The sequence below is a fragment of the Xiphias gladius genome, chromosome 21 (assembly GCF_016859285.1).
Source record: "Xiphias gladius isolate SHS-SW01 ecotype Sanya breed wild chromosome 21, ASM1685928v1, whole genome shotgun sequence".
In the NCBI taxonomy this organism is placed as follows: Eukaryota; Metazoa; Chordata; class Actinopteri; order Istiophoriformes; family Xiphiidae; genus Xiphias; species Xiphias gladius.
In genome coordinates this window covers 19,325,111-19,340,284 of record NC_053420.1, presented here as the reverse complement: position 1 = coordinate 19,340,284, position 15,174 = coordinate 19,325,111, and the positions used below count along the sequence as shown (strand labels likewise).

Here is a 15,174-nt window from a genome sequence, read left to right as displayed (position 1 = left end):
CTGTTAACAAATGCTTAATAGGGGGACTAGTAGGGGGAAAGTGTTACCACTGAAATAATAGGTGTGCTTGATATACGTAGGCATCCGGAGACCAAAGCATCACTCTCTATATAAATTATACCCACTACGGAGCAAGGATTGTGCGATCAAAGCCCCCTTGAAAGTGAATATGCCACAGCAGGGCTTTAAGTTCTTCATACATGATGTGCTGCTCAAGATTTTTGGCTCCGCCTCCTCCAAGAGTTGCTAGAAGCAACAGGAAGCGACAACCCAAAAAGAGTGCAGGCTGGAGGAAGAAAAAAAAAACAACAGTGGAGGCCCAAATCATATCGCTTGATTGGCTTCTCCACATCCGACCCACCGCCGGGCTGTAGACCTCGGCCCTGGACCCGACCTGCCACTTCTGAGCCGCTTCTGTAGGAGTTCGGCTATACGTGGCAGATTAATGAGCATGTCCTCCTCATAAAGCTGAAGTACCTGCCACAGAGAAGAAAACAGGCGAGGTAAGTCCGGCGCCACAACTGTCGTTTACATGAAAACTAATTGCGATTCGTGCGTGTGTTTGTGAGCGAGTGAGTGCGTGCGTGTGTGTGTGTGTGTGTGTGAGAGAGAGACACTTTGGCAGCGGACGTTTATGTAATGCGGCGCTAGATGGGGAAGAAAAGCAAGTTGCCGGCGGTGATCCGTCTCATCCGCTCCGGTCCGTACTTGTTACTGTTTCCCTCCGCCACGTCAGTGAACGCGTAGGTGAGGGGGGAAAGTCCGTGTGGCCTGTTGTGGCGGCACTTTGTTGCCAGTTTAATTAACAAAGGGAGCGCTATGGAGGAGCACCACGTGTCGGGACGGAGGGCTTTCCGTCTGCCCTGCTCTGCCCTGCTCTGCCCTGCTTCTCCCCGCCTCCGCCCACTGGCCTTCAGTGCCCGGCTACGTTTGGCTTGATCGAGCGGATAAATGAATGAAAAGTGTAGGAGAGATGTGAGCTTCCGTCTGTCCGATTAAATAAAATACGAAAAGGAAGAAAAAAAACCCAAAACAAAACACTGACAGGCTCTGCAGGGGATCAGTAGCTGCTTTTACAGGCTGGCAGGTGAATGACCTCAGTGTCAGTGACACTTCCAGGTGTTGAGCCAAAACCTGCCCCCCCCCCTCACTCTCTCTCTCTCTCTCTCTGGTGGTGTGAGCTGCTCTGTCACTGAAAAGGAAATGAGGGGATGTTTTCAGGGTGACAAGTCATTTAAAGCCTGACCACTTCCTGTAGGACCAGCAGGGCGTTTGACATGAAGACCACAACAACCATAATCATTCATTTTGAGACAGTGAAGGTCTTTCAACGGGCTACTATTGTAATCCAGCTGAAAAGCTTCATTTCCAGTCAAATTCTTGTTTTGTTCTGTTTTGCCCTGCTATGAAATCAAAGACACTGGAGAGATTAGAGCCGGACAGATAAACCGTCTGGACGACATCTCTGGCATATATTGGCTTATCGCAGATATATTGGTATATCGGCACGTGTGTTGGCTGGTGAGAGACAAAAAGAAGGCAACTTTATTTTTCAACTGTGGGTCATAATTGTAACCATATGTAGGGAAGTTATGCGTTTAAGTTAAAAAAAAAAAAAAGGAGAAAATATGTCATATAACTAGAATTTCACATTGTAAAAAGTTAACTGTTAATATGTATTTAAAATGTATCTGTTTTCAAAAATCCAGTGTTGTTTGAGCTCTATAAGGAATAAATAAATAAATAAAGTAACTTTCAACAGTTTGAGCCTCCCCCACACACAAACACACCCCACCCCCACCTTCTCAAGTATTTTCTGTATTTGTCTGACTTTGTGGCTGTGTTGCCTCCCACAGAAGTTGCCACACAACCTGCAGAGGAATGTTGCACTCTCACAATGAGCTGTGGATGGTAAATCAGTTGCAGTGACACTTTTATAGGAAACTCAACATCTGGAAAATATGTGTAATATATAATCAGCTGAGCCTGCCCTAAAGAAGGAAAATCTAGTGCTGCACTGTGATATTATCACTACTCAGCTTTTAAAATAGCGCAGTTTATTAAATATGATATTTTAGCATACAAAACAGTATACAAAACATATGTGCGATAGTCTACAGCACCATCATGCAAAGTTTTGGGAAACTGTTATCAAACTAAGAAAAGAATGTTTCAGACTATCCTTTAAAATAAAACAAAATATATAAAAATGAATTTGATTAATATTAGTTATTAACTCTTTTCAGTTTTCAAAATTATTGTTACATGGAAATTGTGAGACTGTTGTACATTTTGTTCTATATAAATATTTTAGAACTATGAATTTAAAGAAATCTACACTTGTATTATTGTATTTATAATATTAAAAAAATAACTAGTTAACATCCTATTTATGACTTCATTAGAAAATGGATGTAAATGAGCCACATTTTTGAAAATACAGGTTGCTATACATGTTCTCCATGTGTGATGATGATAAAACAACTTTTTTTCATATTTAAAATAACAGTTCATAAATTTAGATCCCTGCATGGTTGTAACAAAATCGCATGAGAGAAACATAGAGTCAGATATTTTTTCTATGAGGAATGTGTATGTAGTTAATAGCAGTAGTAAAGTTAAAGTGTACTGGTTGCCTCCAGATGTTTGTGGATGTATCTGGATGAAGCACAATCAGTGAAGTCACAAGTGTTGAGAAGTAGTTGTGTCACATCTTTAGAATCAGAAATCCCAGATATTTTTGAATGAAATGAAACTGGAGGCTTTAAATGAAGGTGTCATAAAGGCAAAGTCTCCTCTGAAAAGCAAGACATTCAACAGCGTTGCATGAAAAATGTTTCTCAGGTTTTATGTTATTTTGAGAAGAGAGAAAGTTTTATTTGCAGTCGAATTCACAGCTGGGTTCCCACATGAATATTCTTGGAATTTGTGTCTCTTGCAGATACACAGGAATGCAGGCAGATTCTTGTCCGCAGACACTGTGACTCAACTTTCTTTGCATAAGAGGAAGAAATGTGGTGTGTTCAGCATGAGTAATGCAACATCCTATTAACTACAGCTTATATTAACCACTTCAGTAATTGTGGTTTGGCAGCATATATATATATATATATATATATATATATATGTGTATATGTGTGTGTGTGTGTGTGTGTGTGTGTGTGTGTGTGTATATATATATATATATGTATATATATATATGTGTATGTATGTAAGTATGTATGTATATGTGTTTGTGTGTGTGTGTGTATGTATGTATATATATATATATATATTATATATATATATATATATAATATATATAGATATATAGAGAGAGAGATGTATATAAAATAAAACTATATGTGTATATATATATATCTCAAACCCTTGGCTAACATGTTGAAACCCTATGCCAGTTAACGTAATGTTGAGTTTCACCAGTATGTGATCCAGTGTTTTAGTGCAGTACAGAATAACGCCTCACTAAATACCTTGAGATATGGATAATGCATATGTACTTGTCAAGTTTGAAATATTACTTTATCATCTGCCCACATGAAACATTAGTAGGTCAAATGGTTGACCGCAGCTCTCGTGAGATTTGCATGTAGATCCAAAAGGTTGTAAATATGATTCACCAAATCATCTGAATCTTAACAATCAGCCCAGAAAGGCAGACATATTGCCACATTCAACAGTGACTCTGCATTTATCTGTTTTCTTACTCCAGACTCATGAAGAAATCATGTATACAAAATTACAGTGCAGACATGCTGACTCATGCTATCGACCAAAAAAATTTGACAGTCATTCACAGCGTTAAATTTTGGAGTACGAGTCCTTGAAAAATGAGAGGTATGCAACATAAGAGAATGAATTCCTTGTTGAAGCGTTTTGCTTTCAGTGGATTGTGTTTCTGCGCTGAAAAATGTTTCTATTGACAGTTTGTTATTGTATTAATATTACTATGACTCATTTTCTAGCTCAAGCAGAGTTAAAGGTGCATATAGGTCTGCAGCTAACAATTGTTCACTGAATAATCGGCAGATTATTTTGTCGATTAATTGATTCATTGTTCTGTCTAAAAAATGTCAAAAAGTAGTGAAAAATGCCAAGACCACTTTCCCAGAGCCCAAGGTGACATATTCAGATTTTCTCCAACCAACAGTTCAAATCCCATAGATATTCAGTTTACTATCATAAATAAAAAAAATAAAGCACCAAAGACTCACATTTAAGAAGCTGGAACCAGCAAATGTTTGGCAATTTTGTTTGAAGTGATTTGAAACGAACCTTTGGTCACATACATTTTCTTGAGTGCACTATTCTGTATCCAAGTTACCGTGTTGGTGGAAGACATTTACATGAACATAAATTTAAGATACCATAAGACCCACAAAAACACAAAAACTCGACAGGTAACGCCCATGGATCATGATATCTCTGTGTATTAAATGATGTAAATTGAGGTGAGGGGTGAGGAGGTGAGGGAACAGGCTGAGCAGGCTGCCCCTCGTCCAGGGGAAGTGTACCTAACTGATTTGACAGATTAGACAAGCTGAGACTTAAACAAAGGGAAGGAAGGAGGTAGATGATGCCTAGCAGGAGACCGAGGGGATGGATTGAGTTTGCGGAGAGGTCAGAGAAAAGTGAGGAGCAATGGGTCAGAAAGCTGTTCGGGCTGAGTGGTTGAAGGTGGTTCCTGTGCTGGCCGAGTGGATACCAAAAGTCCCATGTCAAGTGTATTTGCTTTAAAATGGTGTCCCATTCAGTTAGTCATTTGACTTGTTTGAGAAGGTCAGGTACTTTGTCCTGCAGCGCATGGATTATAAAACATTTGGTGAATACAAAAGAGCCCTGTTAAATTTGTCTTTGGATATGACCACAAATATGTTACACATTTCAGCACTTGGCACCCAAAGTACCTGTAGGGCTTTTATGAGGCTTCAGTCTAGTAGAGGCCAGCACAACCAGACATAAAAATGTGCCCGTAGCTGCAAGCATAGCTGACTTCTGGTGTCAGGACGGTTGAAATATACTGTTTTCCACTTCCATATTTTACTTAAGCTGCACCAACTCATATATTATATTGGCCATGGGTTAAATTATTACAAGTAATTTGAAATGGGTCTCTTGTAGTGATGAACCCACTGAAAATTATCGCCCAACTTGTTTTGGTTTTCTTGGCCATAATTTCTCTGTTTTTTGTTCTTACTGCCTTCATCAGTGTCACTTTCAGCCACAGCAGTCGGCTTTTTTTCAGCAAAATAGCTCGGATAAACCCTCTGTAAGCTAGCAGCCTAGCACCAAACAGCAGACAGACAAAGTTAGAGCCCAGCTAAGAAGCTTTTTTTAAGGTTTTTAATTCAGCGGATTAGTCATTCCCATCCAGATATTTTATCTATAAAATGTTTTTCAGTGGTATTTTCAGAAAATTTACAATAACACAATATGCACTGATATAATTAAATAAAACTGCACATTCTGTGATAGCGGATTTTATTCATATTACCTACTCCTATTAGCTGAAACAATTTTTGTAACTGCAAATGTTGTACATTTAGCACAGAACCAGAATGGCCTAGTCACAGAACCAGAACTGCGTTGTAGCACACCTACCAGGTTGTTGAACTGTACAGCTTCTCTCTCTTGTATACAGCAGTACTTTGACCACTAAGCACTGGTTTACAGTTGTTTTACAGACTGAACTTGAGCAGAAAAAAGCTGTCGTCCTCCTCTGTAGAGATGAGGGACAGTGGTTCACTGCTCGGTATGTTGAAAGCTGCTTTGACATATTGATGGCTAACTGAAGCGCTCCTCCCCACTCCTGCACTTCTCCCTCTCCTCGCGCTCATGCATCCTGCATCTGAGGGGTCACTGAAGAACTCCAGGAATGACAACGCTGTACTAACAAGCTGAGGCTGTTGGGTTGCAAAAGCTTGAATAAAATTAAATGAATAAAACAAAAGGTAGTGCTGATTTCGAGGAATTCACGCAACTGACGAAAACATGAGCAGGGTAGATTTTCATGTGCAGACCTCATGAGGTCCAAATGTGAAAGTGTCTGCTGTGGACACTTTCTGAGGCAGGCTTCGGGCTGTTACTCTGAGCACGCGGACAATTCTCTCTTTTGCTGAGGATCCACTAGCTTCTCAGAGCCCCAAAAAATATGAGATATCCAGTACAGAGAGTTCATGGAGAGTTCATTATACTGTTATGCTGTTATATATATATATTTATATACCACGCTAGCAGAGTGGCACTGTTGGTCCACCACTTTGGTCTAAACTGAAATATCTCTACAAGATGGATTGCCATGAAGTTTTGTAGTCAGTTTTTTATGGTCACCAGAGGACGAACGCTAGTGACTTCGTTGATCCCTTGACTTTTCGTCCAGTGATGCTATGAGGTTTACTTTTGTGTTTTCTAGTGGATAGTCTCAACTGCTCCTGGATGTATTGCCATGAAATTTTTTATGAACAAAATACCTGCAAAACTAATGAGATTCCCATCAGTCTCTGCTGTACTTTGATTTCAGTACTAATTAGCAAATTATAGCATGCTGATATGCTAAACTAAGACAGCAAAAATGGTAAATATACCAGCTAAACAACAGTATGTTAGCATTGTCATTGTGAGCATGTTAGAATGCCGACGTTACATTTAGTTCAAAGCCACCTCTGTGCCTTAATACAGCGTCACAGAGCTGCTAGCATGGCTGTAGACTCAGTCTTACTGTAATGTTTGACCTTTAGAAAAATAAACCTCTATTGTATTTGGGCTTAATATGCAAACATAATCAAATATTAAGAAATATTTAAGAAAAGGAACACACAAAAAAAAGGAAACTAAGATAAACATAACAGAAATGAAAAACAAAACATCAATAAACAATCTAATTATAAAAGGCAGTCATTTATCCCAGATTGGTTTGTTGCATGTTTTTATGTGTAGATTTTTTTAATCTAGAAAATTTAATCTTCTACAATTATCTGTTGTGATAAAACTAGTTTTTTGTTTCAACTATACTTTCTATACTTATTCAAAAGCTGTTGACTTGGTAGGGTTGAGTCGAGGGGCGTTTTGGTTGACACTGGGAGTGACACCAAAGAAGAGAGGTAGTGGGGAGGGGGCCTGTGTTATATTCATATTCATCATATAGAGTTATATTATCATATAGTGATGTGTATGATGTAAGGATATGGTTTCATTTCCAGTAGAACAGCTCCAGGCTGCTCACTGGTGCGACTGAATTCAGATAATACCACAATGGATTTGTCTTTAATCATCTATTAATTCTTTTTATGACAAGCATTCATAGTTTCTGCATCTAATTTGTGTGTTGTGTATGTCTCTCAGTCTGTTTGAAATTGGCCATGGCCCACGCCACCAGTATCCAGTATGAGCCGGTGGCAGAGATCGGAGGAGGCGCTTACGGGACAGTTTATAAAGCCCGAGACACGGAGAGCGGGCAGTTTGTTGCTCTGAAGAGCGTGCGTGTCCAGACAGACCAAAATGGCCTGCCGATCTCCACAGTCAGAGAGGTGGCTCTGTTGAGAAGGCTGGAACAGTTTGACCACCCAAATGTAGTCAGGTAAGTGTTTTTTAGTATTTCAGCCCGTGTGGTCTACAAACCACTGCAGACACCTCTCACAGAAGTCACTGTTTTTATTGTACGTGCCAGGCTCATGGATGTATGTGCCACCCAGAGGTCGGACCAGGAGACTAAAGTCACTCTGGTCTTTGAGCATGTGGACCAAGACCTCAAAACGTACCTTGAGAGAGCTCCAGTTCCTGGATTATCTCCTGACTGCATTAAAGTGAGAAACAATCTAAAGAATCCAAACTAAACTGCGTAATTTGTCAAATAAGTCACAAGACAGAAACAGTATGGAGTGTGTCGTTATTCAGGCGTAAAAGTTCAATTTCAAATTTTAAATCTGTTGAAATATTTAGCTTCATTTAAAATATGCCTGTGTGTGTGTGTGTGTGTGTGTGTGTGTGTGTGTGTGTGTGTGTGTGTGTGTGTGTGTGTGTGTGTGTGTGTGTGTGTGTGTGTGTGTGTGTGTGTGTGTTAGGACTTGATGAGGCAGTTGCTGTGCGGTCTTGCCTTCCTTCACTCTAACCGCGTGATGCACAGAGACCTGAAACCAGAGAATATTCTGGTAACTAGCCAGGGCCAGGTGAAGCTGGCTGATTTCGGACTAGCCAGGATCTACAGCTGCCACATGGCGCTCACTCCTGTGGTAAGGACGCACCTGGACCATGCAGTACCAGTAGTTTTTTTGTCATGTATACAGCATTTTCCAAAACATACCTTAATCATCATTTTAAATTTATTTCGATTTTAACCATTCAGGCTGGTTTTCATTTATTTCAGTTCAAAATAGAAAATCAACCTGAAAATTTGGGTGAAATAACTCATCTGTCATACTGATCTTTTTTGTCTAAGCTGAACTAAATTCTTCATTGACGGTGCATTCAGTGTCCAACATTGGACAGTCTTCTGCAAAACATTAACCTTGTTAATACACGACACTAACAACTTCACAGGACACTTTTTGCAACGCCCACGTTAGCCTATTATTTGTCTTTTTAGTTCAGTTTCCTGGCAACATAGCATGAATGTGATGTTTTTTTCAGGAGCTTCCTGTAAAATCTTGGATCGAGCTTCCTTGAATTTATTTTTTTCAGAATCCGTTTCTAGATGACTAAGAGTCTACAGCCATGCTAGCAAATCTGTGAGCATACTGATATGTTCACAGTGACAACATTTTGATGTTTAGCTGGTAGCTAATGTTTACCAGGCTCACAGTCTTAGCTAAGCCTGTTAGCTTGCTAACATTTGCTAATTAGCATTAAACACAAAGTACAGCCTGAAATTCATACTGTAGTAAAATTAATTTAAAAAAACTGGCCACCTGGAAGGTAGGAAGTCTAAAAATGTACTAACAAGCCAAAGCCTGCAACACCACCAGTCTAGCCTTAATTCATTCCCTATGAATGTTATTACGTACATATATGTAAAAATGATTTGGTCTTACTAGTGTTGATGGACTTCATATTTGTGTCTCCCAGGTGGTGACACTGTGGTATCGCCCTCCTGAGGTTCTGCTACAGTCCAGTTATGCCACACCTGTGGATATCTGGAGCACCGGCTGCATCTTTGCTGAGATGTTCCGTCGCAAGTGAGTCAGCAGGGCAACGTCCGGCTAAAAAAGACAGACGCGAAGTATTTATGTTAGTGGCTTTGTTACGACGGGATTATAATCTCTGTGTTTTGTGTATGCCTGCGTCATTGTTTGAAAAGATAACATGAACAGATTTTGATGCAATTTGGTGACAAGGGAAGCTTTGGGCAAACGAACAGTGCATTAGGTATTGGTGTTGATCTGAGTCAAAGAGTTAAAGATTTGATTACATATCCTGAAGGTATCTTCACAAGGTGGAGGTTTGTCTATACAAAGTGAGTTCTAGTTTCTCATATAACTCCTCAGCCAAACCCAGAGTTTGAAAGTCTAACCAAGTTAGATTACGGGATGTCCAGCTTCTTATTCGTTGTTCAGTTTAGGTTACTAAAACCCTTAAGGTAGAGTTAGGTTAAGGTTAAGGAAAGATTATCGACAAAAGTCTTATCCCATGTTGTACATTAAGTCAGCACTGACTTTTTCAAATTTAGTCAAGATCCCAATCTTTCCCTCACCTTAACTACATTGTTAGCATTGCCTAAACATAACCTCAAAAATGTTGTTAATGCTTTAGTTGCCATGAGTGAAAACAAATGAAATACATTCACAGCCTAAAAATACATTCAATATGAGCATTTCCGTGTTATGACGAACTAAAAAACTCTGGGCTTGTCTCTCCTTAGGTACACTAGCAATGTGAGTGTCCAGATTTTTAACTCTGACACAGCTCTGCTGAGTTTGCCAGCAGTTCAGGAGGGTTCAGGTTTTATCTGTAAATGGATCACATTATGAGGTCATCCATGGCTCAGGGGAAACCTGGCCTCAGACTGGCGGGAGGTGAATTGGTGAAAAACAGCTGGGCTTTGCCAGACACATAATGTTACAGCGAAATAAAATGTCTATTTCAGTCTTACCCCTCTCCAAGAAAGCACAGCCTACATACAAACAAAAACATAGGACTCCTTATCAGATTAGGCCTCAAACTTGTAATTTAGTTGCTTCTTGGGGGGGGGCGTGCTCAGGTCCCTTTTGCATGCTGAAACACTTAACTGGTGTAAGCACAAGCAATTTCTGCAAGCAAAAGTCATAATCAGTGAATTTAGAGACAGTACATAATAGTGAGTGTTTTACGATTGGGCTGCCTGCGGTGATGTCGGACAGAAAGCTTACACTCACTAGACTTTTTGCAACATCCTCCAGATCAGCTCAGTGATACACACAGTAGCTACATCTACTGGTAGAAATGACACATTGCATGACGACATCGGTCAGTTTTGGTGAAGAAATTCATGCCTCAGCATAATTGCTTTGTTTGCCTAGACCGTTGTTCTGTGGAGAATCAGAGGTGGACCAACTTGGAAAAATTTTTGAGTGAGTAACAAATACTTTCCATCACATTTAGCTGACTTGGAGATGTATTGGTAGATGATGCGTATTATACCTGCTTGATCGAAAATAATATGTAATTTCAGAGTTATTGGCTTGCCACCAGAGGACGAGTGGCCGACTGACGTTACACTCTCAAGAAAAAACTTCCCCCCTCTCATGCCTCACCCAATCGCTGACTTTGTTCCAGAGATAAATGAGCAGGGGGCAAAACTATTGCTGGTAAGATATGATTTGGAATTTGATTTAATAGTTATTGTGATAGTCCACCCTGCCCGGTAACTGATTGACATTCAGCTGCATACGGAGTTAGAATCCGGACAGTAACAGAGAAGTCACCCCAGACTCCAGACGAATTTTCTTTGCTCATAGTCTGGTGATACTCAACACAAGCCACAAGATTTTCACTGGTGCAATATAAAATAATATAAAGTAATATTTCTGCATCATTTACATAGTGATGATAAAATTGAAAGTTAGACCTAAAATCATAGCTTTTCTTATGGATTAGTATTTAGTTTACCAAATGACCTAAAAAAGGAAATGTACAGTAAATGTTTTTTTTTCTGGGATGAACCAGTGACTTAACAGTACCTTTTAAAGTAGATGGTATATTTAATTCTGCCTCTCCATATAATGTAGAAAATATAGGTTTATAAGTGCAAAAGAATAGAAAGACAATATCAGGCAAGAATTTATTGAAATAACTAAATTAAAATGGCGACATCTCAATGACCAAATGTAGCTGAGGAGTTTTGTTAGCTCATTTTTTTGTGACTATCCATTGCGTTTATTTCTTGAATCTCCTCTGTACTTGTTAAAGGAATAGTTTGCTATATTCCAACCAGGAACTGCCTGGAGTTTCTGCTGGTTGCCTGGCAACTGGTACAGAAGAGTGAGTCTGGCACAAAACACCTCTGAATTGCCATTTTTAACTTTTAATTTGTTTTGTTGGGATTAAACAAATAAGATACAACATGTTAACTAGTGAGCTTTAAAAGGTGCTGTTAAGTGGATTTTGTTTCTCCTGGACAGAGCCAGGCTACCTGTTTCCCCCTGTTTCCAGTCTTTATGCTAAGCTAAGCTAACCAGCTTCTCGCTCCAGCTTCATATTTACTGTACAGACATGAGAGCAGTATCAACCCCATTGAAGTCTTGGCAAGAAAGTGAATAAGGGTATTTCTCAGACCTGGAATTCGAAAGTCACACAGCGCTAACATCCTGCTATTGTTTTTTCCACAGAACATGTTGACCTTTGACCCCTTGAAACGAATATCTGCCCTGAATGCACTAGAACATCCATATTTCCGGGAAGAGGAGACATTGACTCAGACCAAAAGCTGAGGTATTGCAGTGAAACATGCAGCGAGAGGTAACAGTGTCTAAGTTAAGACCTGGCCTAACCCTAAGGGATTTCAATTTCATTCGGTGCATTGCCTTTCATGATGTCTGGGTTATGCTTTGGGATATTATTTTGTTACTCCTGCATCAAAAAAGGATTAAAGCCTGAGAAATGGGATAAAAAATGAAGAGGAGTGAACTTAAGGATCACTGGCATGCTTTCCAACATGTAAATGTCACAGTTAATGATGTTAACATGTCATGTCTTCAAGGACAGTACCAGTGTTTTTGATGTTTGATTTCTGTATCAGTCACACACACAGGGACTCGTACACAGAAACATCTGTCATCTCTTCTCCAATGTTGCTCTTGATACCTTTGTACAGTGGTAGACAGAAGGAAGCAGAGATGTCTTTTTTTTCTTGTTACAGGCTGATCAAAGGCTGACAGAAGTGACAGCTCAGAGGGTTAGAACAGCCAGTCGTGATTTTACTGTATTTCTGAAAGAAATCAATCTGTATGACAATTATTAAACATAACTGTATTTAAATCATAAAGAAAAGCAACAGTAGTCTGAAGTAGTAGAACAAAAACGCACAAGAAAGACATATATGGCAAAAATACTGGTATTGCTCTTAAATACTAAATATAAAGTAAAAGAAATTGTTTTGCTTACTGGAGGACTGAAGGGTTGGACCTCATTTTATGTTTAACATTTTTTTTGCCCGTTGCTAAAACCATCTGAAATCAACCAGCACTGCAACTACAAATGAATAAAAAACAGTTTTAATCAAATTCAGATGTCATTTGTGTATTATTAGACAGATGGAAGTCCATTTAAAATGAATAAACCTGATTCTATGAAAACTGAAATGGACTGAAATATTTTGTGATAAACACAATGAACTCTATTGAATACTAACAAAAATTAAAAAGACTTAGTCGCCTCATTATACAGTGTTTGTCCTCTAACATTGACTAAGTAAACAGTTAATGAATGTGACTGTCAAAATCAGGGAGAGATATTCTCTTTTTTGGTTTTTTGCGGGTGAATTGTTTCACAAAGGGGCACCCAAACAATTTAGTATTGCACTACTGTAACGTTAAGGGACTCACAAGAAACAGATAATTGAAAAAAGACTTGATGCAGCAGAAGCCGAGATATTCTGATTCTCAGTCCCAAATTTACTGTGGTTCAAGCTCCAAACACACTGGATCCTACAATTCCCATAACGCAACTTGGTAGCATCTTTTTGTTACACTCTTTCTGCCTGGTAAATGGCCAGATCTTTGAGTTTTTACCTCTGAGTTTCTGTTAAAAATGTGCAGTTCCCAAGCTCAACCAGAGATAACCCTGATGATGTCACAAGGTTTTTTTTTTTCTTGAACCTCATAAAGCGCCTTTCAGACCCACAGAAACTATTTGTACAACTTTGACATCCGATTTATTCAACTATTTTCACAGTTGTACTCTCCATGATGAGTTAATAGATTTTGATCGGGAAAATCAGTGGAATTCCCCTTTAAAGTATTTCAGTTTTTCACTGTGGTCACAATTGAGATGAACGATCTGATGAATTAACTACTACTACAAAAGTGCAGTATTCTTCAATATAAAAGTGTCATATTAAACTGCACAAGCTTATTTCCTAGTCTGGCAAACATTCATACACAGCATACTGTAATTTAAGTACTTAAAGCCTGCAAGTAAGTTAAAGGAATAGTGCGACATTTTGGGAAATGCACTTATTCGTTTTTTTGTTGAGAGTAGATGAGAAGATCGTTACCACTCTCATGTCTGTAAACGAAACGTCTGTACAGACATTAGCGTGGTCTCAGTCGTTTCATCTAACTCGCAGCAGGAAAGCAAATAAGGATGTTTCCAATAATGCTGAACTACTCCTTTATGTAACTAAATTATCCACCAAGCCACACTTAAGGGTGAAACAGTTTTGCTTGTTTTGCCTTATTCCATAATAAAAAAATCGGCCACGGTGGCTCTATTTCAGTTAAAAAAAGTAGAGATAAAAGAACAAAATTCTACAAATTGATATAAAATGTAAATTATAGAAAAATCCGTGACACAAAAATGATCTCCATGCTGTTGAGCTACACATCTAATGATTTAAAACACAATTTGTTATGTGTTTTTGACCCAAATAAGTTTGCAGTATTTATTTAAAATTCATAGTGTGTCATGTAAAATATTTCATGCGCCCAATCTTTGTCCACATTCAATTCATTTATAAATGATCAGGGAGCCTGAATATTAAGAGTGTCAAAAAACTTGCTGATTAACTTGATTTTTGAATTATTTTCCAGATTTTATTTATTATTTTCCAGGTTTATGATGAGGATACATGCACAGGGGTTACCCCCCCAAAGAGAGATCGTGTAGTGAACAGAAACGTGTTTTATGAGCTATTTTGTGCATTTTTTAAAAATTGAATTTATTTTTTTTCCTTTCTCTCATTCCTATACTATTCTACTGTCCTGCATCTAAAAATCCAAACCCTTTAGTCTCATCAGTATCTTCGGTTCCCTCTCCATTTCCTCTATAGCAGCTTAATTAAATGTTACTTCATTCAGCTTCCCTCCCTCAACACTGAGTTTTTATTCCCTTTAACATCTGCATATTCTTGTATTCTTTCCTACTGTAGTTATCCACAGAAATCCAGATTTTTTTCTTCCTGTGCATCCTCACTTCTTTCTCCTTCAGAGGTGACAGACTGTGAGGCAGGGAGAGAAAGCAGGGGCTGCCCATAATTTGCTTTGGAAAAGGAGAAGGGGAGAGAGAGAGCTGGAGACAGAGCAGATGCATTGGCAGGAGCAGACCTGAGGTTTTTTTTTTTTTTTCTTCTTCATCTTCTCCCCCCGGTGTCTATTGTTGTGTCGGCACAGATAAAAATCTGATGAATGTGGGCAAGGACCACCACCACCTCACTGCAAGCCTCTCATTCCCAGCCCATTTGCCAGGGCTGGATCCCAGTGTGGAGCTGGTTGTGCGGCAGGCTAACGGCGGGCTAGCGGGGAGCTGCAAGGCTCTGTGGCAGCAAGACGAGGAGGAAAAAAAAGGAGGAGGGGCTGTGGTGAGCTGGTGGGCTTCCTCTGCCTCACAGACACATTTTATTGACTTGCTAATTGGATGAGGCACTCGGAGGAGAGGATGCGGTGACCGAGAGAAGCTGCTCGCCACAGGAGGGATACAGGCACAAGGAAGCATTGCTTGGGTTGCGTAAATCCGGCTACTTTATCTCTTTTTTATTTTTTAATTTCT

General features: G+C 39.3%; 1 protein-coding gene across 2 annotated transcripts; it reads left to right on the top strand.

Moving 5' to 3' along the window:
* The first annotated feature begins 248 nt into the window (after positions 1-248).
* Positions 249-12,749, top strand: cdk4 (cyclin-dependent kinase 4). 2 transcript variants are annotated; one of them, XM_040159834.1, is made up of 9 exons: positions 249-503; positions 2,942-3,017; positions 7,342-7,576; positions 7,667-7,802; positions 8,061-8,228; positions 9,061-9,170; positions 10,491-10,541; positions 10,643-10,778; positions 11,799-12,749. In XM_040159834.1, exons 3-9 carry the CDS (start codon positions 7,359-7,361, stop codon positions 11,898-11,900), a joined length of 921 nt encoding a protein of 306 aa, XP_040015768.1. In that variant the 5' UTR covers positions 249-503; positions 2,942-3,017; positions 7,342-7,358; the 3' UTR covers positions 11,901-12,749. The 2 variants fall into 2 exon arrangements, with proteins under 2 accessions (XP_040015768.1, XP_040015767.1); XM_040159833.1 differs by lacking the exon at positions 2,942-3,017.
* The last annotated feature ends 2,425 nt before the right edge of the window (positions 12,750-15,174 follow it).